This window comes from Uranotaenia lowii, chromosome 2 (genome assembly GCF_029784155.1).
Source record: "Uranotaenia lowii strain MFRU-FL chromosome 2, ASM2978415v1, whole genome shotgun sequence".
NCBI lineage: Eukaryota > Metazoa > Arthropoda > Insecta > Diptera > Culicidae > Uranotaenia > Uranotaenia lowii.
Window position 1 is genome coordinate 130,340,679 of NC_073692.1, and position 23,422 is coordinate 130,364,100.

The 23,422-nt window shown below is 34.8% G+C and overlaps 1 protein-coding gene across 2 annotated transcripts in view; it reads right to left on the reverse strand.

The window, feature by feature from the left end:
• Positions 1-23,422, reverse strand: part of LOC129750083 (serine-rich adhesin for platelets-like) — a 586,616-nt gene that overhangs the window by 457,113 nt on the left and 106,081 nt on the right. Inside the window, exon 3 of one of the 2 annotated variants that reach the window (XM_055745295.1) lies at positions 19,241-19,309. The exons of the other annotated variant lie outside the window; for it this stretch is intronic. Within the exon in view, the coding sequence (XP_055601270.1) occupies positions 19,241-19,243 (3 nt within the window). The 5' untranslated portion in view covers positions 19,244-19,309. The remainder of the gene's footprint in view (positions 1-19,240; positions 19,310-23,422) is intronic. 2 annotated transcript variants of the gene reach the window in all.

Here is a 23,422-nt window from a genome sequence, read left to right on the forward strand (position 1 = left end):
GATCCGAAACACCATTGTAAACGATTTAACCCTTCAATGCATGACTTTTTTAAAATGAGAATTGCAGTTATTGATTAAGTAAAATCATAACATTTTAATTAGAAAAACAAAACTCAATAGGTTTGAAGTCGTTATTTTGAGTATTATAAAAAACTAGCTGATTTTACCCGGCCTTGCTCGGGTTCACATATACTAATCGAAATGAGTCGTTCGACTTTTTGAAATTTTGAAAGCTTTTTGTTCATCATCATAACAAATTGGACCATGTTTGGCCATGTGAGCTTTGTAAGTTTTGTTAGTCGTCTTAAAGTTTTAATTGGGATTATGAGCAAAGTTTACGCTTATCCATTCTATCACGAAAAACATTTCAATCTATGGTTGCAAGGTTGCCTGGATTTATTCGGATTTCCTAGAACATTTTAATCAAAACTTGAAGAAAGTCTGGTCTGGCCCGGTTTCCCGGATTTTATTGCAAAAAGCCCGGATTTATTCACATCATTTTTAAAACGTAACCTAAACTGAGATTTTATAATTATTATAATTTTTTCATTTTTACGTTCAAAAAGAAGTTTTAAATGGCAAGTTTTAGAAATAATCATGACTCGTGTTTGGAAGCTTGCTATACAATTTAAAATCTGCTGATGCGGTTTGATTGCAAGTATATTTTTCGTTATTTTTAATGAATCATTCCGCGGTTTTGACCAAGTTTGCCCGGATATTGCCAGGATATCGGTTTTTCGATCAAATTGGCTGGATTTGTCCGGTCCCGATACGGCAATTCTGGCAACCTTATTTTACACCCACCATTTTTTAGGAAGCTTGAATCGAATTACCTTTTTTTCATCAAATGATAAAATTTTTTGTATCTTTTCCATGGATTATCTAGTGAAAACCCAATGTATTAAGCTTGTAAACAAATGTTAACGACCTCTTTTCAAGATCATCCCGCAGAATGTCATACCTATTTCAGTTTTATTTTGCACTTAGAAATTTCTAAATAGATTTCCACTGAAACCTCATAAAAGACTTCCTATGCATGTTTTCAATGTGCTTTTAAAGTTCTTATAATAAGATGGCAGAATTGAACACATCGATGATTAATAATAAATTAAAATTAAAAAAAATACAAATGAAATTGAATTGTACAAAACTAAAAATTTCACATAAAATTATTAAAAGTGCGTTGGATTTCGTTTTAATTTTTTGCATAAAATGAACGTTTAATTGTCTAATTCTATTGTAAATTAAATTCCTACACGGCAATCAAAGTGTTGAGATCGCAGACTTGAACTCACAACCCTCAGTTTTATTAATTGTTCCCCTATGAGAAGTTCCGAATATATGAAAATGATTGGTTCTAAAAGCTGGAAAATTAGCTATCAGCCCAAATAGTTATTCAACTGAATAAGTCAATTCATAATGAACACGAACTAATGTATCCATACTTTACACACTGCATATTCTCGTAGATTCTCAACCACTGTTTTTCTCAATATATTTCTAACAGGCGAGTAGTTTTTTCTATCCTAAATGAAGGCTCATTATTGCAATCAAATGCCTCGCACCGGTACCACGTGCTTTGAACAGTAGAAGGAAAAAACACCCGCCAAAATTTCTCCTTTCAAATTTGTTATGCTTAGCAAGCTTTGATTTGCTTTCCAGTACACGTGAACTTTGGATGGTCGTTTCTAATACAAGGCCCATGGTGATGGTGAAAATAATCCCGCCAAAGGAAACGAAAATCGGTTGACAAATGGGTGCCATGACTTTCGGTTCGTGGGAATAAAAACGTAAGTTGTATGGGAGGGTCCCTTTTCTTAAGTGGGAGGGGCTCAAAACTATTACCTCGACCTTTCTCATGTCCGTTTTCATCACTGTACCAAATTTCAAGCTGATTGGTTAAGCGGTGTGGATTTGTATAAGGTGCATATATATATACAAACATATATAGCCCAACTCATCTTTATATATTAGAAGATATGGCCCATCAAAGTTGAAAAATATTTTTTGAAATTCTTAGTTAATTCCAATACGGTTTTGCTTATTTTTTTTAAAACCTTGTTTATTGGGTGAAGGAAGTTGTTTGTGATTAATTGAGATTTAAAAATTTTTTAGAATTTGCAAATCTGAAGAGATAACAGCGATTTTCCAGAGACAACTTTTTACAAAAAAATAAATAAATTCGATTTTCGCAATTATCCCGCATACTTTGTTCGATATCTCAAACATACATTCAAATATCGTATTAAAAATTCCATGGGCTAATTTTTTCTAATCTCTACAATATTTTTCGTGAATACTTTACTCAAAAATATCCACGCATTTTCGAGATAATTGGGTTTTGATTAGTGTTGTTCTAAAACAACACTATGCATTAAAGGGTTAAGTAACCATTTCTGATACGATTTCATGTTTGCTGGGCTAGCAGAAACTGTGAAAGAAAGGATTAAAAAAAAGCTCAAGTGGTCGACTGCTGGATCTTCTATCTATACACTCCATGTATGTATATCTCGCATGTGCTCTTTGTCCACTAATGATCCCTCTATTGTTTCTCACTCACCACCTTTGAAAATGTGATAATTTTCAGGTAGAAAAATGTACCAAGACGAACATTAGATTTCTTAATTTCAAATTAAAACTTGATATGGAAAGAAGCCTAAATGAAAGCGAAATTTGGGTTTCGGAATCTACTGATAAAATAAGCGATCAAACATTATATCAGACCTTAGTTTCAACTCTTCATCATTATGCCATCGCTTTGTTCCCTTAAACGAAATTGTTGAAAAATATTGTATTTTTATGAAAATTTTCCTGCAGCACTTTCGTGCAGCTTTTTTTAAGGAATTTAACGACAAGGATCATTCATCGATAAGATATACATGCATGTGTAATCGTAGATAAAAAAAAATTGATAGAAAATATTTTGAAATGTCGCAAATGTAACCCATTTCAATATTTATGAGGCATTTTCGGTATTATTTTTTAACTTGGTTAATCCATTCATACCTCACATGGGTGGTCCTGAAAATAATTCAAAAACCCTCAAAAATCCAATAGCATTAAAATTAAATTTTCTTGACATATTATACCTAGTATTGAACAAAATAGTCAAAAATTAGTAATTTTAAATTACTGAAATGAAATGACAAAATTGATATAAAATCGAACGTTTTTCTGAAATTCTTGATATTTAATTTTATTTTTCGGATCTATTGTAATTTTGGTTCAAAACTCGGTGAAATTTGTCATTCAATTAATTCTTCTACATTTTGAGGTTATTTATTATTTTTAGACAATTTTTGTAAAGAAAAAGAACCACCCTAATAAAGATCGAGTCTTCGTCGCCTCATAAAAATTAATATTGAAAACATAATGCTTGGAACTAATTGTGATTTATTTTACATGACAATTTTCAAACATTCTATGGAAATACACCGTATTTAAAAAAAAAACTGCTAAGTCTTGGATAGTCGACTTTTGGCATATTATTTTCAAAGAAACAATGCCAGACCTCTACGTTTTATGCATTTTGGGTCAATTTGCATAAAACTTTTTTTTTCGATTTCCCCGCTTTCAATCAATTCTCCCTTTAGTGATTTTCACGGGAAAATCGAAACTTTGAGTGCATTGAGGCACCTTTAAATCAAGATTACGGTCACGTTTTTTGGCCTGTTAACGAAATGTGTCTGATCGGTTTTTGAAATTCTGTAGTGACTATTTTCTCATACATCCGTTGCCCCCTGCTACAGACTTTTGATAATTTTTAATCAAATTTACAGAATCAACTGGCCATTTGAACCATTCGATACTAAAAAAATAATATCTTTCCTCCTTCTAAAATCACGCATCTATAGAATAAACCGCCAACAATACTCTCAATCCATCGAAAATAACTCGTTACAGATAACTTCTCGAGCGAAAGTGTACCGGGGCTTACTTTCAGTTTTCCCACCCACGAACAAAAACAAACACTCACACATGTACCGGGTTAATTTAGCGAAGGCTCGCTCGCTCGTCGTCACATCCGCATGGTTTCCGGGCTTGTTCGAAATATATCCCAGAATGGAATTTTTCCAATGTTTGCCAAGTGCCTCGTTGTTTGTCGGCGGCATGGTGGCTAGATTTTGACATTGATGTGATTAAAAATGTATGTTTTCTTGAAGCGAAAAAGTCTCAAAAGAATAGAAGTTTATTCTCGCTTGGAAAGATTTGTTGGAGTTGATTTTATAAAAGCTAGACTAAATCTAGGAAATTCAGCAATGCTTGGGGTGATTCTTTTCCATAACATTTTCTTGAACCAATAACGAAGAAAAAGACACACTGTTTTTTGCAGCCCAATAAACGGATAATCCCACGAGCGTTTTGGTAGCAGAATCATTGATTATAATGCAATACACATACGCAAACTTCCAAGGCCGTCCACTGGGAATCCTCAAAAGGTCACTGCAGCAACATGATGAAACAGCGCGGACCAGCCACTTCCTGCCACTTCTTGACAATCTTCCGGACAGTTTCAGTGGCTTCGCCATCCCAACGGTTTCCGTCGAAAATCCTAAACACAGCAATATGCGAGAAAACTTAGTCTTCGTACAGTCGAATCCTCGTATTGGAACTTCTTCCTTACAGCTGCTGTCGTTTTGCCACGTTTCCGCTGAAAATTTGTTCAGGGTTTTGGTCTCAAATTCGTTTAGTTTTCCATTTTCGTCCCCCGCTTAGTTTTGCAGAAGCAACTCTCTCTAACTTCGGAAAGCATTATGAGATTCTTGATTCTATCAGCGTTATTACGGTTAAACATGATTTGGATACAAACCTCGAAACCGGGGAACGATATGGTCCCATATGCTTGAATCAATTTTCAGGATGCTGCCATCCCACAACCAGCTAGTGCTTCCCAAGGATATGATCGCTATCTTAGTACCATCTTGTTCGTGGGACGGCGTGTTTAACAGATGAACGCAGAATTTATTGATAAAGTTTGGCCGGTGGCTTTTTTTGGGAATATGTGACGTTCAGGAAAAATACCGCCCCGAGAGCGGATGGGATAATTCCCTAATGTCTAGCAGCGTGGCTGTTCAAGCTGATCATTTTTATGTCTTCATATAATTAGACGCGAGCAAATGAAAATGAACCAAACCACTCAAATAATCAAGCGTCAAGTTTTTTTTACAGTCTAAGTTAACGCTTATTGTGGATTCCATCAGTTCCACAGCACAAGATAATAAACCAAATTCTGGAAATAATTGGAATTGACCCAAGTTACTAAAGGGTGATACGGTCAAAATTTGGTCAACATCAACTTGACGTATTTCTTTCAATTTTGCATTTAAAAAACCTGAACACCCCTCATATTGAAGGTGTGTGTGTGTGTAGAATGTGGCTCCTATTTTGATTTTGGAATTCACTCTTCAGTTGTCAAAAGGCAATCCAAGGAAGAAGAGCAGCGTATCAAAATTTTGGTCGCGCATCGCGAAAATCCGAGCTTTTCGCACGCAAAGCTGGAAAAATCGCTAAAAATTGTCAAATCAACCGTTACAAATGTAATTAAAGTGTTTGGGGAACGTTTGTCGACAGCCAGGAAATCTGGACCGGGGGGAAATCGAAACCCGGAAGTCGCTGAGACGACAAAGAGAGTTGCCGGTAGTTTCAAGCGAAACCCTAACCTCTCTCTCTTCGACAATCCGCAAATAAGCTCGGTGTATCGTTTACAACCGCGCATCGAGCCAAAAAACGAGCCGGACTATCGACTTACAAGAAGGTAGTGACTCTATATCGCGATGATAAACAAAATACGATGGCCAAAGCGCGATCCCGGTGGCTGTTCACGATTATGCTGACGAAGTTTGACTGCGCGGTAATGGACGACGAAACCTACGTCAAAGCCGACTACATGCAGCTTCCGGGACAGGAGTATTATACGGCAAAAGGAAGGGGAAAGATAGCAGATATTTTCAAGCACATGAAACTATCAAAGTTTGCGAAGAAATATCAGGTTTAGTAAGCCATCTGTACCTGTGGCTTGAAAAGCAGCATTTTCATAGCTTCCGGGACTGTCAACCAAGAAATTTACGTGAAAGAGTGTTTGAATAAACGTCTGCTGCCTTTCCTGAAGAAACACCGTTGTTCCGTACTGTTTTGGCTGGATTTGGCATCTTGCCATTACGGTAAAAAGGCCATGGAGTGGTACGCCGCCAACAACGTGCAGGTGGTTCCCAAGGACAAGAACCCTCCCAACATGCCAAAGCTCCGCCCAATTGAGAAATACTGGGCTATTGTCAAGCGGAACCTAAAGAAGACCAAAAAACTGCTAAGGACGAGCAGCAGTTCAAGGCAAACTAGCTTTCTGCGGCGAAGAAGGTGGACAAGGTGGCTGTACAAAATCTGATGGCAGGGGTTAAGCGTAAGGCCCGGCTGTTCGGATTTGGAAAAGCGGAAGCCTAACTGAATATTTTTCCTGAATTTTATACTAATTAAACTTGAAAAAGAAATTTAATTTGATTTTTTAAATAAACGATTTCACCGATCAGGCAGTCTTTTCTTAGACGAATTAAAAGTAGTACGAAAGCTTGGAAAGATAGAAAAAATCCCCTGGAAAGACGAGCACTAACAAGATTGCGGATTGGTCACACGATGATTACCCACGCTGAATTTTTCTCAAAGGGAATACAAACTTGCGCCACCTGCAACGAACCACTCACTGTGCAACACCTCATCGGAGAATGCAGAGAACACGCAACAGAACGGCAAAGAAGCGGAATTGGACACAACGTGGAAGCAGCCTTAAATCCAGCGAACGAAGAAATACTTTTAAAATTTTTAATAAGCTCGAACTTACTTCGAAAAATCTAATGAATGTGATGTTATGTAGAATATTCAAACAGAGGACGAATGACTGCAATGGTTAAAATCCTCTATAAATAAAGAAAATTAGAATTAGAATTAGATTTCACCGATTTAAACGCGTTTTCCCTTGACCAAATTTTGACCGTATAACCCTTTAAGTATTTTCGAACCCATAGATGTTTCTAAATCTTATTATAGGGGTTTATCCAAATTTAAGAAAATATCCGTCGCCATAAAGTGTTCTAAAGATACATGAGCTCCGTATGCTTCATTGGACACTATATTTAATTTTGTGTGGGGTTTCTAATAGATGTTCACTACACCCATAGAGGAGATTGCAAAAATCCTATGCTTATTTGCGAATCTCTGCGTCAAAAATGCACTGAAAAGTGTACTGTACCAAGGACAACATGATTTAAAAAGCACTACTGGCATAAAGACTCGAGCTGCTAAGAAAAATGACCACTACATTCCAGCAAAACAAGAAAAACAACATCATGCTATTGGATAATACATCCCAAAAAATATATAGTGAGAATCGAACTCACTGCAACATCTCAGCTCGGCTTGCCAGTTCGATATCTTACCCAGTGCACCATCTGAGTCGGCTAGCAAACAAAAGTTTATTGTCATAGCCTTTCTGCCTCTGCCGATTACCAAAAAAAAAACGCACTGTATTGGCCGTCTGCCGTTTGGCCGGTGATTTTTTCTCCATCCTTTTTTGTCTTTGAAGGGAAAGGGAGTCGACCCGAGTCGACGCTCACAGGAAAACTGCATTTTTTGGGTAAGAAAGCCTTAACTATGATCCGCAGAACTAACTTAATAAACACTATATTTAGTTCCTGAAGAAGATCCAATAGGGATCGGAACATTGGAAACGAAAATCAATACGTCGTTTTTGCTAAAACTAAGACTGCAAGCCGAAAAAAGTCCCCGAAATAACAAATTTCCAGTCGAATTTTCTACCACGAAGAAAAATGCAGGCACGGCATAGAATCTTATACCGATAATTGCACCTCCAAGGAAGTTCATTATCGGAGTAAAGTCTAATTTGTGGGTGCAGAGAACATTTAAATGAAATAAAAATTTAATTGACTAATAAATTGTGTTTATACTGTTCATTTTAAATCGTGCTTTGACATAATTGACACCCTATAAACAATTTTTCTCTATCTTTTTTTCGAAACATATGCTTCATTCTGATTCTGATTCAAACTTTTATGAAAGGTTTCATAAGATGCTCGGTATTCAAAAACCCGTAATTTTAGTAATTTTGCTACATTTTTGTGCTATTTGGTGACAACTTTGGAGAAGTAATTTGTTGTGTCCAGCCAAAGACAACACCTTTGGATATGAGGGAAAACTAACGTGAACTGATTTCTCTTACCATATACATATATATATATATCGTAAATTATATTTTTATAATAGAGTTTAGTGATGTACTTTTGAAATCAGTAGAGGAACCAATAATAACAAAAAACATTTTTTTTTTGAAGTAATTGCAAAAAAAAACTGTCCGGTAGTAGACAGCATCAATTTTAAAACAATAAGTAAAAAGAATTTGTTGCGCCTGAAATTAAATTTACATTTATTCGTAAACAGAATCGTCCATCGAAAAATTTAAGTTGTTTTGGAAACAACATGGAAAAATGATACAACAAGAGTGCAAAAACGGGCCTTTCAGAATTATGATTAATGTAAATACCCAATTTAACCTTTGTATCAAATCTCTCGTCATTTTCCCTGCCATTCAAAGGGAATCAAAAAAAGTAGACAAATACGAAACCACAAGAAACATCAACAAAATTCGACATCTAAGCTTGGCCGTGCAAGATGGAGCCTACTAAAGTACCACTACTGTTGCTACGCAAGGCTGTTCGCAAATACGACGATTGTGGACGTCAATCGTTGCCAGATTTCGTGGAATAGTCCCGAGAAAAAGATAAACAGAAAAATGGCTCCTGCAAGCAGCAATGATGAAAAGGTCCCTGTGCCAAATGGTACACTTTTCTGCGGTGACATTTTGGTGCTTGTTCGTAAAAAATCAGCAGTGAATTTCTCGATTTTATTCACTCGGGAGCCCGACAACTTCATTGAAACTTTTCCTGCCGCACTCACTCACTCATTCATAATCGGAATCGATCCGTACCCTGACCTGTTTCACCGCACAAGGGTGGGTTTTTTGCCGTTTCTGTTGTTTGTTCACTTAATTTTTTTTGGTTCTTGTTCCACCTATAGTCCGATATTCGATTCCATGTCAGAGGAGTGGTGGATTCTTTTGGCTCTCTATTGTGTGCTTAATATGGAACAAGCGCGTTTTGTTGGCTTTTCCTGTGGAATTTCCCCTAATGGGGCTAATATTTGTTCTAGCTGGCCGAGGAAATGTGACGAAAAATGAGACCAAATCATGCTACACGGTGTTGAGTTTTTCCTTCTTTCAGTCTTGAGCTCTCGGGAGACTCTTGATGGTGTTTTTCCGTTCAGGTTGTCGTGTTTTTCCAGGGCACTAGAAAGAAGTGGTTGGCACCTACATATTGCTTGAGCAGTGAACTTTTTCCAGAGGCACTTCCAACATAGTTGATTGCGTGCTGCATGACATGGGGCTTAAATGTGACATGGCGGCGGCCGACTGTTCTACTTAAGTAGGAGGATCATTTCGAAATTATTTAGATGTTCGGTTACGTTCACCTTTCATTCGACGATTAGCTTCTTTTTACCTCTATTCACAAAAATACCTTTGAAGATGAAATGTTGTCATTTGGGGCTTTCAGAGTCGAAGAGGTTTTTTTCGCTCCGTCCGCGATAATTTTTACTTTAATTTTCAAATGGTGGATCAATTTGAACTGAGGAATTTCGTTGATTTTGGTCACTTTTTCCAGTCTTTTGCGAAGTTTTCGATAGAATCTGCATGTTTACATGTTTTTCAAATACCGTGGAGGACCCAATGGCCGCGCATTTAAGCTATGATGAATGTTCTCTGTGCCGTACAAAAATCGTTTTTTGTGCGATTCCGAAAACAAAAGCACTGACACGTAGTCAAACTTACGTTCTTTAAGGGAAAAATTTAAAAGTGAGAGATTTTTCATTCTAACGTCACAAGAAACGCGAATTTGTAAAAAGTGTTGGTGTACCAATGACCGCGCACGCTTATGATGCTTGTCCCAATCGCCGCTCACAAGTGTACCAATGGCCGCGCACTTCTTAATTTGGTTTTAACAGTGAATAAGGTATCCAAACAGTTTAAAATGCTGTTTACATAGCTCTCAGGCTCATTGCGATTATTGTCGGGTAAGGATTTTAAAGATTCACTCAACAAATACCGTTTTGTCGTCATTGTTTTGTGAAACTAGTCTAGTGCAAAATTAGTATGATGCGCCATTTTTACAAAGCATTATTTTGTCGGAAGATGGAACAATGTTTTCGGTCCCGATTTCGATAAATCATCACAAATTCGGCGAGCTGTCTGAAAATCCACGAGGAAACTGACCAACTAAAACTAAACAGATCCGGATTGCTATCTAACCTCAAATTTCCAACACTTTGTAGCAATTTTTATTAGATAATCGTTTTTTCTGACACTGTTTCAAAAATGGTGCTTTTTCAGCCGGTTATGTGAAGGAAAACATTGATTGGAATACTTGCCTGTGAATCTTATGTAACCTTTGTGAAATTCCGAAGAAGTTCTCTAAGTTTAACTGCTGATAAATACTAGAATACTATCCGTGCGCGGCAATAGAAACATTCAAAAATCAAGTGTACCAATGGCCGTGCACAACAAAATTGTCATTTTTTCCGCAACAGAACCTTCAAACTGTTCACTTTTTTCACAATTGATTCATTATACAGCAACAAATAACTTACGTTCGAAAATTTTTGCCAAGGTGCTCGAATTAAACACAAAAAACTGAATTACAAAAAGGGACCCGTTTAGCTCACTTGCTAAGGACAACAGAAAAAATGGCATCCGACAAAAACGATGTTTGTTTTTATTTTTTCCTGACATCAAAAAGCAGAATAAATTTATTTCTAGTATGGCAAGTGAAAGATACCTAGCGGAGGTATCCGAAAATGCGAAACATAGAAATTTTCGTTGTTGAATTTCGGGGAAAATAAAGATTAAAGTTGAAAATGGGCGGCCATTGGTACTGCGCGGCCATTGGTGCTTTCACGGTACGATTTGGTATGGGCCCAAAAAGTTTTAATCGGTCTCGCTTGGGGACTATAGGGTGTTCAATAAGTTCGAATACACTTTTTAACCAAATGGTGTGGTAATGCCGTAACATAAACATATACGTAACATAGCTTAGCTTAGCTTGTTTGACTACTCATATCCACCTTAAATCATTGAACTCGAAATGCTATTCAATTGTTTCAGGGGGCTATTTAATTACGTACTTCAAAAGAAAAGATGATTTTTTTGTTATTTTTTATCAATTCATGCGCATTTCGAATTCCATAATCGCTGGCGTGGCTAAGCAGAACAAGTTCCACGTCGCCAATGGTTGCTACTCCGTGATTAATCGAGGCCATCAATTTTGCACAAAGTCCAAAAGAATGGTGCTTGGGATTAGCAATTCATTCTCAATGTACAAAACTCATGCTCTCCGTTTTTTAAAATGATTAATAACGGCGCCGGCCACGTCCTAGTAGTCAATGAGGAAAAAGGAAGGAATGTTAGTTTGATACTCTTAAGGTTCAACTAGCAACTTCATGCTCCTGCATACTCCAAAAATAATTTTGAAATAGTCAGAACCAGAAATAAGTAAGTATCACCAACTATGGAAACCGTCTGTACGTCTGCGAATCTATATTCAAGTATCAAAGGAAGGGGTTGTGTTAGTTAGAAAAAGGTAAAGATCAGGATCCATTTTGGTCAATGGTGCGATCGTATTTTCCTACACCTTCTATGCTCCTAGACATTTCATAAGGAAACTCCTACTTCTACGAGGCATTCGATAAACGTTAAATAAATATATATTGAGTTAAGTATCGAAAGAAAATAATTACCATCCACATTTCATCCCTGTCAAACTAGCTTTTTCCCTAACAGTGATCCCTGTTTAATCAAAGAATTCTCAAAAGGCTTTTATGGTTGAAAAAAAACACCATATTTTGAATTGAATGTATTTTTCATAATATTCATAATTTTCATAATATAATCATAATAAAGTCGCGAATGCCATAAAGATGGTAAAACGACTATAATCGAAACAAAGAACAAAAAATAATATGCCGAAAAAAAACTTCTCAAACTTTTTTTCGTGAATAATACCATTTTGAAAATTCTTCAATTCTATCTTCTCTATGCCTCTTTTTGAGCTTCATTGCATGTACAAAGTAATGTTCAAATTTTTGCTACTTTTGAAAAGATCTGATTTTTTTTTTCGATTTACCAATTCGAGTAACTACTAATCAATCAGAACGTTACATTATTTTTACATGTTGTATATTTTGAGAAAAACAAAACGCGACCTTTTAAAATTAACTTGAGATTACATGGAAACAGTATTTTAAAGTGATTGAAATTTGCTTGTAGAACGAAGGAATAAATCTGATGAACACAAACGAATTTTGACAACAATGAATGATTCATCGCAGCAGAATCATTATAGAATGATGAGAAAAATGGAGAACAAACAGTAGATCTTGCGATGGAAATAAAACAGCAATTGATAGTTAAAAATAACTATTATTTCGACATATGAAAAGAAAAAAAAAGTAACACACATGGCATGATCTATGAAACAAATCTCAAAATGTTAGTAATAAAAACTCAGACACAGTTTTGAAAAATGCAGAAAATTTGTTTAACTTCCGTACAATAAAGCCTAGTTTAACAAATAAAAAATCCAAATTACAGGAGCTTTTAAAGCACCTGAAAATATTTATCTGGCAAAGTTATTGTCAATCTAAAGGTTTGTACAACGGTTTTCTCTAAATTGATGGCTGAGTGATTCTTTCTTCAATTTGAATGGAAATTCTTAATTACCTCATATTTGTTTTTGATCATTTTTACCTCATTAAGATAAGAACTAAATTGTAATATATTTGACAACTACAGTCAAACTTCTGGTTGGATTCTTAAACACATTCTCGTGTTATCAACATCGACATATTTTAAAATTAATAAAATTTGGTTTATACAGTGTTATTGAACACTTTCAGAGCAAATACAAATAACTTTTTAAAAATTGAAAACCGCGTACAAATTTCTTTCCATTTATTTTTTTAGAATAAAAAGAACTGAACTGGACTGGACTGGAACGTAAAAGGTCGCAGCTACATTCTTTAATTAACTTTAACAATTCTTATTCTATTTTCATTTTACATTTAAACTAACATAGTTTTTTTTGTAAATACTTCAAAAACAAAAACAAATAATTTAATTGCTACTAGCGTGGTGGTGGAAATATTATATGACGTGGTGATTACAAAAACACTATATTTTTAGTCTTACATGTCTGCAAATTTGATTTTTTACTCATAGAAAAGTACGTTTTTTGAGAAATTCTAGTTGTTCTATAATTAGCAGCTTTTATACCTTTATGAGAATGAAAATGTAATATTAATAATCATCAAAGCTTAAGTATCAACTTTACATAAATTCACAAATCTGATGAGTTAAGATACAAGAATCTAAGCAATAATAGTTCATAAAATTCTAAACTTTCTCGGCGGCTTTTCAAGAAAAAAAATGAGTGCTGATTCAACGCTGATGTACGAAAACGCCTGAATATATGGCCGGGATTCGACCAGACCGAACTGAACGCCATCTGAATTTTTTCGAGACACTTGAATTCGAAATGGAATTATTTTCATCTAGAGACGAAATCTTTGAAGCTTATAAACCAGAATCGATATTTCATAATACAAGGAATTCATTTCAGCCAATCGTACTCGCCAATTCGATCTGGTTTTTGAATTACACGAGATTCATTTTCTGTTGTTTCTAAATTTTCTCATGGCGCTCAGTTCGGTCTGGTCGAAGCCCGGCCATATACTTTTATTGAAAACGTAACGTTGGTAACGCTTCAATCAGATTTGAATTATAATATTTCTTTAGAGCTCTTCAGCGTCATCTTATTTTTTTTAACGAAGCTCCGGAATCAAATGTTATCAGTAACTATGATCCAAATACGAAAATTTCGCGGAAAAAAAGGCAACTATATGAAAAAAATATTATTTTCTCAGATGAATTAGCTTTAACAGAAAATTTCTCCATTTGAACAGAAAAACAATCCAGATGAAAATCGGTAAAAACAATACATCATGAAATTGTACTTATCTTGAAATCATCGCTGCTGAAGATTACTCCTCCTGTAAAAACCGCGAACTACAATACTAACGCAGCAATGACAAGAACCTTCTTTTCAACGAATTGAACGCCATCTCTATTCGTTTTCTGTGTACTTTTCCGAACGCGAAAAATACCACTACGTCATCCATAAACCAAAACACGAAAACAAAAATAACCATTTTTTCCGGTAAAACGAAACCATTTTGCTTCACTTCGCACTAAATGTTATCTCGTACTCTTAATCCTCCGATGCCTTTAAATTTTGCAATTATAAATCAGCAAAACCCGCACAATTTCGATTTTGTATTAGGTTGAGAAAAGATCGCGTTAACTCAAAAACAGTGCTTCCAAGACTCTCTTTATTAGTTAATGTTTTGTTACTATAAAAAATCAACGAGAAAAATGTTTTAAAGCTTTGAATAATATCATAATTCCTAAACTTACAGCGAAAAAAAGCATTTAAGATTAATTTCCGATTCTAAATAAAACAAAAATACTTAGCTTGTGATCCACGGTGTAAAATTCGGCTCGGGTTTCTGTCATCACTGACCATATTTCACATCCAACGTTGCATGCAATAGTATGATGCAACTTAGTACAAGTTAGTCAAGTTGCAAACCGTTGGGGCTATTCACACCACACGCATCATTCAAGCGTTTAGGCCTAAGCACACATTTTTTTAACTAGTCTGAGCATCGCCATTAGGTTGGATTTTACTCAGGTCAAAAACCATCAAAATTTCGCACATTAAAATAATCACCAAATCACACGAATTCATTTAAAATTTCACTTCTATCAACAGAACTAACTAACACGCAGCAAAACAACTGGTTGAATCTAATTAATTCTATAAACTTCACCAGAAAAAATGGAAATCCGTAACACCGATTCTAACTAACGATTTATACTTCCATAAACATATACGTAACATATCAGACAAACTATTCCTGGTGGCGAATTAATTTTCATTAAGTGTTGGTTTTTTATCAGCCTTTTCACACCACAAACTCTGGTACAGGTCAAAAATCCAACTTATTGACCATAATCAATAGTTTATATATAGGTCACCTAATCTGCCTCCTGTGGTCGAATTCTCATGATCATTGATGATGTCGAGAATAAACAAGTACAAAATTCCTAAACTTGTCTCATATAAAATCTATTTCGTATTTTTTTCGTATTATGTGTGAAATGTCGAAAAAGTAGATACGTGCAGCTAGCTGATTTTCATCAGAAAGCTTATCAACGTGATGGAGCATAGAATAATTACACATCATAAATAGATGAAAACCATTAAATATGTGCTTGTGTAAGTGTAACTTTGTATTAAGTTTACATTGGTAATCAATGGATTTTTTGGCTAATTTGCATGTAGTATTTATTTGTATAGATCATTTTACACAGAGTAATACAGGTTTTTGGAGATATTGGCTGAAAATGGAAAGTGCCTTGCCCCTTGCCCCTCTTGGATTGGTTAGTTATATCATACCTATGTATGTACAATGTATTGTACATGTTGTCGAGAATAAACAAATACAGGAAACCTATTTTGACTCTCTATAAAAATCGTCAACATTTTTTGGGGAACGAAATTTCAACAATAGAGGAGCGTGCCGCGTACGGTGGGCTCGAGAAACCACTGGTAAAAAAAATCCAGTCAGTAAAAAAAGGTGTGATTGACCATTATTGATTTAACTTTCCATTTGAGTAAAAAAATCTGTCCAGTTAATGTTGAACTACCGTTATTTTATATCTACTTTGTTGGATTGTTACCAAGCCATCGTGTCCTTTGAGTAGGGAACTGATTGAAAATCATGCAAAAACAGTACAGGGTGATCATGCTTGCGTATTGTGGGTAGCATGCGACGTTTTAGGCACTGTAGGACGTAATAAGTTGTATTCATTGTGTCAGTGTCAACAAACGACTCAGAATAACAGAAAAATCTATAAATTCACAGAATTTTGAGCAAATTGTCATCACGGAACTGTGTCACAGCACACAGAATTTTTGAAATATTTACAGATTCCATGGAATTTTTAAATTGCCAACTGTTTTCAAAATTAATATTTTTTCGTGAATACACATTTTGGATTTTTAACCATGAATTGGAAAATACGATAAGATTGGTAATGTTAATTGATTTTTCTCAAGTAAAATGCAAAAAAGATGCAAATTGACATGACTTTTCAATGAAATTCTTGTCAAAAGCTATCACAGAATTTTTGGGTAATATCACAGAAATTCAGGTTTTTTTTCCGTCAAAATACAGAACTTTTTTCGGCAACTTTGCTCGGAATACATGCCACACTCACATATGGCTTGAAAACAAACCATTGCTTATTCACCTAATTTTTCTGTAAAAATCGAGGTCTCTGTCTCGTCAACACTTTGGCCATCCCGAACAGTGTATTATTGGTCACCTGGAAGCGTTTTTTAACTAAACTTGAAATAGGTTTTATCGTCGATGATATCGCAAACCGATTTTCCACACAGCAATTGTTCATATTATTGACGAACTCTTGGTTTGACAGAAGCAGCTTGTTTTTGACTAGAAGAGGAAGACTGAAATTCGCTGTATCGTATTCTGTATCTTTCTTTTTACTGTTCGGCAAAAGCCAGCAATTTTTTAAAAGATTTGTAATTGTTCAAATTTCAACTTTACATAGATGATTAGTTTCGTGTAGTGAGTCATGTAACTCAGTTGTTTAATGCAAAAATTAAGTCTTCTGAGTTAATTACAGCAGTTTGAAAAGTAAACATAGAATTTGAATACACTAGCTAAGTTATCCAATGGCAGTCTGTCCACTATGTCGTAAATATAAATTTTGAACTAAATAAAAATTTTGTTCGTTCCATGGGAACTACTAAAAATCAAATTCTGTAATTCAAGCTATTTTTAGAACAGTCAAACAATTATTATTTATTAGCTTCATAAAGTTCAAAGAAATTTGAGCGAGTTAATGTGCGTGAACCTGCCAGAATTTACCATAACAAAACCAAACCTTATTAAATAATTGTTTAATGCAAAACAAGTGCTTATCAGCATTAAAAATCCTGTTGAAATCCTTTTGAATCAAAAAATGGTTAACAAAATTGTAAAAAAGATAGAAATATTACCTTTGATTTACTTTCTAGGTTGCGGCCGCAACTATGGTGGAATCATCTGGTGATAGCGTTTCATGTCGCTTCTGGACCCAGCGGAAACCAACAACTATTCAAAAAATATGGAGATGAATTGAAAAAACATTCAGCAGAAATAAATGTTACCAAACTTACCGAGAGAAATTTTTATGTTTTTGGAAGGACTTTTGGGGAAGTTCTTCAAAAATTGTTGCGTGCGCTCAAGTAGGATGCAAATCACAGACTGACTGGTGGTGCGAGTGAGAAGCAAAACGCCGTCATCTAAAAATTGAGCAAAATTGCAGTTCTTTCTACAGAGAGGGTTTTGTAGAACAGAAAGAACTGACAAAATATGTAATTTCTGAAACTCATTTCTACGTAAAAATTGTCGAACTTCAAAGTACGTACTTTTTAAGGTATCAATATGTACAATTTTCTTAGAGTGTACGAGGGGATTCAACTTTTTGACCACATCTCGAACTGGCAGTCTTCATACTGGCATAAGCACGCATGACTTTCCGGTCCTAAGTTTTGTCCACCAGACCCGGTTTCCATCCAGATTTTTTTTGTCCACGAAGCTGCTTATTTCTCCATACTTTTGAATCAAATTTGACCCGCTCTAGTCCGTACTTTTTATATATTTGTCAACTGACTCAGTGAAATGTTGAGGAAAGTACACGATTTGTAGGTACGTGATATTTTGGCGCTTTTCCAGGAAAATGCTACTCAATTTCACGAAAATTATGAATTTCACTATTGGGTACAACAACCCATCACGAAAATTATGGAAATTTAAAGTTTTTCAGAGGACAAAAATATTTTCGTTTTTGAATCCTTATCTTTTGCTAACCATTTTAGGGTGCTATAAAGATGAAAAAAATGACTGTTCAAGTTGAAATCATGTTTGATTTTGAATAATTTCTTGTCCGGTCTTAGACAACAATATGATGTTCGGTCATAGACAAATTGGGTTTTTTTTTTAACATTTTCCTTATATTTCGTTTGAACTAACGTTTTTTTGTCTTATATTTACTGTAGTCGAAAGATAAAGATCCAACGATCACGTTTATGTGCAATTCACATTTTACAAGCTGAAAAAACTGACCATAATACAAATGCAAAGTTTAGGCGATTCTCTCCGTAATACTAGGTAAAAGCTTTCGATGTCTACTAGTGCACAGTGGAGATTTTCGATCAAAAAAAGGTACCTATTTCTGTGACGATTGCCTAAACTCTTCTAAATTTTGGAAAACTATCATTACAAAATACAAAATTTTTAACACACAAAATGTTTTTTTATGTTTGATTTGCCAAATAAAGTGAATAAATCCGGGCAAAATCCGGGCATTTTTCCATGAAATCCGGGCAACCGGGCCGGGCCGGACTGTTCCTAAATTTTGGTTGAAATATCCGGGCAAACCCGGATAAAACCGGGCAATCTGGCAACCTTAGTTTAATCGATATGTTTTGTATTTTCTATTTCAAAACGCATTTTATGGTCAATATTTTCAAATGGTGAAATCTGCACTTATCCAAATACTTGAAATCTGTCTTCTTTGAGGAAAGACTCTGTACCAAAAAATGATGAAAAAATCTGTTAATTTTAAGAAATGTTCGGAAAATCGCTCAAGAAAAGCAATCAGGATTCGTTTCAAGCTAGAAAACTTTTACCTCCGAGTGCTATGATACATACGTGGTAAAAGTTTCCGTTTATATAATATTTGTCGAATATCAACTTAAGCTAGTTACAAGAAGATATACCATGTACCATCGGGGGCTACAGTTGCTATTCGTCACCACGTGGCTAATCAAAGATACATTTGAAACGTCTCTCCTACATGTTTTTGGTATATTTTTTTGTCTTGAGAAAAAAAATATCAAAAACATTTTTTTGAGAAACTTACAAATATCACATTTAACAATCACGTTTAGTCACAAGAGATGCAGTATTATTACATTAAAACAACAGCAGAACTCACCATTTGTTTAACACCTGAACCCGTTAGTTACTTGTTTTGAAATTGCATTTATTGTTGATCCATTAGTACCTGCAAGTGGAGAGAAAAAAAATTTTAGCATTGATAAATAGTTCAAGAGTTTTTTTTTCCAATGAGAATTTTTCTAAGAAAAGAATAAGGAACCTCTACATTAGAGTGCCCCAAATGACCCGACTTTTGAAAAAGTTATACGCTGCAGGCTGAAATTGATCCTTGGCCTAGTACAAGATCTCATGCCAAATTTGGGCCAGATCGGATCAAGTTTAAGGGTCGCTCAACGAGCCTGAAGTTTCTATGCGAATTTGAGACATTTTGTTCGGGAGAAACATGAAAAACCAGTTTTTCATCAATAACTTTGGTTCCCGTCGGCCGATTTCTTTCAAAAACGGGTTTTCTTAAAGTCTAAATTATGAAAAATATTTCATCCCAAGACTGCATTTCGATAAAAGTTAAGATAAAAAAGTTATTAGGCTTCAAAAATGGGCTAACTTTTTAACGGTGGTATTCACTGTTAATGAGGAGTCAATATGTTCGACCGCTCCGACTCAATAGCAGTGATGAATACCATCCTTAAAGAAGTTAACCCATTTTTGAAGCCTTATAACTTTTTTATCTTATCTCTAATTGAAATGCAACCTTTGGATGAGATATTTTTCATAATTTAGACTTTAAGAAAACCCGTTTTTGAAAGAAATCGACCGACGGGAACCAAAGTTATTGATGAAAACTGGTTTTTCATGTTTCTCCCGAACAAAATGTCTCAAAATCCCATACAAACTTGAGGCTCGTTGAGCGACCCCTAAAAGTGATCCGATCTGGCCCAAATTTGGCATGAGATCTTGTACTAGGCCAAGGATCAATTTTAACCTGCAGCGCATAACATTTCACAGGTTTTGAATTTCCCATACAAATTTGGGGCAGTCTACTCTACATTCACTACTACCAAACGAGTCTCTAATTCTTATTATTATCATCTAATTCGATTGCACGGAAAATGCAACCCCAGCGTCAAAAAAGCCAACAGAAAACAGAATCGATCCAGCAAAGCTACGACAAGAATAAAAATGCGGCAAGGTCGGTCGAGCGAGCGTTAGCCTTTTTTTCTAAGTGTGCCCTTTTAAAATTCGTTACCAAGCATATTTGCCCTCCATTCACCCAGTTCAGTTATGTAGTTATCGATTGGTCCTTTATCGAAATACCTTCCTAAAGAGGGTACAAAAAACATGTCCTCATCGTTGTGGCCGCTTGGCGAAAGCAAAGGTTTTTGAGTGGAAGTATTTGTAGACTCATAGGCTCCAAGCGCTTTACGTTTGTTGACAAGAAATTTTACTTTCATGCATTGCTCCCTGGGGAAAAAGTTCGATTTTTTTTAAAACTAGAATGGCTAATTTTCGGAACGTCCAAGCTATAAATGAATTGAATTGTTTACTAGTTAGTTCTACTGAGAACTAACAAATATGAAATTTCTAATTCATTAAGCCAACCATAAGTGGCTCTTTAATTTCCCTAGCTCGGTTTCCTCCGAAACACATCTACACAAAATAATTAGTTGCCAATTAACAAGCTAGCATATCTGCCTGGGGTGGTTTGGCTGGGAAAATCGAATTCTCAAGTCGGCTGATTCGAATTGGAGCGACTAGATTCCGTTGAACCAACCACCACTTTTACTGAAAGTAGGTATGGAATGGACATTTATTTTTATTTTATTAGCCGGAGCCTCTTATCGATATAGCATGCTTGCAATAATGAAATTGAGGGTACTGGGACTCACGCAAACTTGGTTGGTGAGACACACTTTAAGAAAAACTTACTATTGTGCCTGTGGATCCACGAGAATTGCTTGTTTTTTGGGGCAAAATTAATTGCTCGATGGACTTCCAGAATAAATTTTGGGGGAAAAGTATACATCTTTTTACATGAAATTTTGGCCCCAAAAGACGGACATGAATGGTGAACCACAGATGGAAACTTTTCTTTCCTAGAGTAAAAATCCATCGCCTTAAAAAAGTTTAAGTCTTTTGATTATTTCCCCCTTCCAAAATCATTTAATAGGGGGACCAAAAGCAAATCGAGGCAAACATGGATAAATCCTAGAGTTTGTTTAAAAATTAGGCGGTAACATGAATAACAGCTCGTTCCGAGCAACTTAATAATCATTCAAATGTTTATAAAGTATCTCCAACTTATTTTGTTTTGGAGTGGTTTCCAATCCCGGGAATTCCCGGGAATAAAAAAAATCGGGAATTCTCGAATTCCGGGAAATGAATACTCAAAAATCTCGCGAAAATTCCCGAACCTAATAAATAGAGCTAAATTGTTAAAAGTTTACACGACCTAAGTAGGAGAATCAAATTCAGCACGGATCAGATTCAGCAAGGAAAATGATTGCTCTTGAAATATGACTTTAACTTCAATTTTTCCTAAAAACTGGTTTGCCGCAGCCCGTGGGGTAGAGGATAGCCTTCAAGTCTTCTAAGCCAGTGGGTATGAGATCGAATCTCGGTCACGGCATACAAAATACATTTTCTGTGGGTTGGTGGTTTTAGCATTTGTAAGATGCAAGCCGTCATGTCCTCGAAAGATTTAGAAAAAGGAATCTCTTCGAGGAAACATTAGTTTCATTGAGATCCTGTTTGTGTTTGTGTTCGTTTTTTTAACTGGTTAATACATTTAATTAAATGAAAAATGTTTTTCTTTCGTTTTGAAAACTTAGTGTTGAAGTGAAAAATGACAAAGAATCTGTAAAACCAAATGATACCAATAAAGAAAGACTACGAAAAGAATTGGCATTTTCTATTTTGCAACACTCATAATTTGGAACTTTCGTTTCGCAAACTGTTAACATTTGCCAATTAAAAAATTACACTTTTTGGAACGAGTGTAAAACTGTTTGAAAATTTACGAGATTTGATGAATAACCTGAAGTCTAGCAAAACAACTTCTATCTGTTTTTGAATGCATATTCTATTCTATTTCTTAGTACCTACACAGATTAAATTAATTGAGTTATCTTTATTAAGCCGTTTACCGCATAAATTATAGAAGAAGTTAAAAAAAATCGGTGAACTTTATTAACCGGTAGCTAAGAAATTTATGCAAAAAAACGATTTTTTCCAATATTTAAAACTCTTTAAATGGTGTAAAAAATAATAATCAACATATTTTTGAATATTTTTTTTGTTCTTGGGCCAATTGAAATTTTGAGAGATTACAATATGTAGTTTGAAATGTTTAACAATACTTCTGCTTCAAAATTAAAAAATGTCATAGGTATAGATAATATAGATTAGTGGTTTATCAACTTTTAACTAGAGTGGTTCTAGAATTTAATAAAATTTAAAAACAACACACAGTCAAAACGCATGCCATAAGAGAAGCTTTGCAACGTGATGATCTGTAACATTTTTAAGAAGTCATATAGAAAAACTTAAACATAAATTAAATGATATTGCAATTATGAACAAATGTTTTTGACAGAACAAAGAGTATATCAATATATTATTAATTTTAAACACGATTACATGTTTTTGAATGTCAGGAATGAATAAAGACACGAATGACAAAAAATTTTACAAAAAAAACCAAACTGACATAAAAAAAACAAAAACCAACAAATTTTTCAGTCATATTTGTATCTATTTTGCATCCTTTTTATGTTATTGTTGTGACCTTGTTGAATAATCTTTGTATCATTTTTAGGAAATTTATGAATCATTTATGCAGAATTTCTGTGTCATTTTTGTGGCAATTTTTTTTATCTTTTCTATGTTATTTTTCAGTTATTTTCTGTCAATGTTTTGTCGTTTTTGTCATATTTGCGATTTTTTTTTTGTTGTATTTGTGTCATTATTGTGTTAGTTGATGTTAATTTCGAGTAATTTTTGTGTCGATTAGTAGTCTTATAATGAAATTTTTGTGTCATTTTGGTGTCGATTTCATGTCATTATTGTTTCAATTTTGTGACATTTTCGTGCCGTTTTTGTGTAATTTTTATTTTATTTTTGTGTCAATTTTGTGCCAATTTTGTGTCATTTTTGTGTTATTTTTGTGTCATTTTTGTGTCATTTTTGTGTCATTTTTGTGTCATTTTTGTGTCGTTTTTGTGTCGTTTTTGTGTCATTTTTGTGTCATTTTTGTGTCATTTTTGTGTCATTTTTGTGTCAT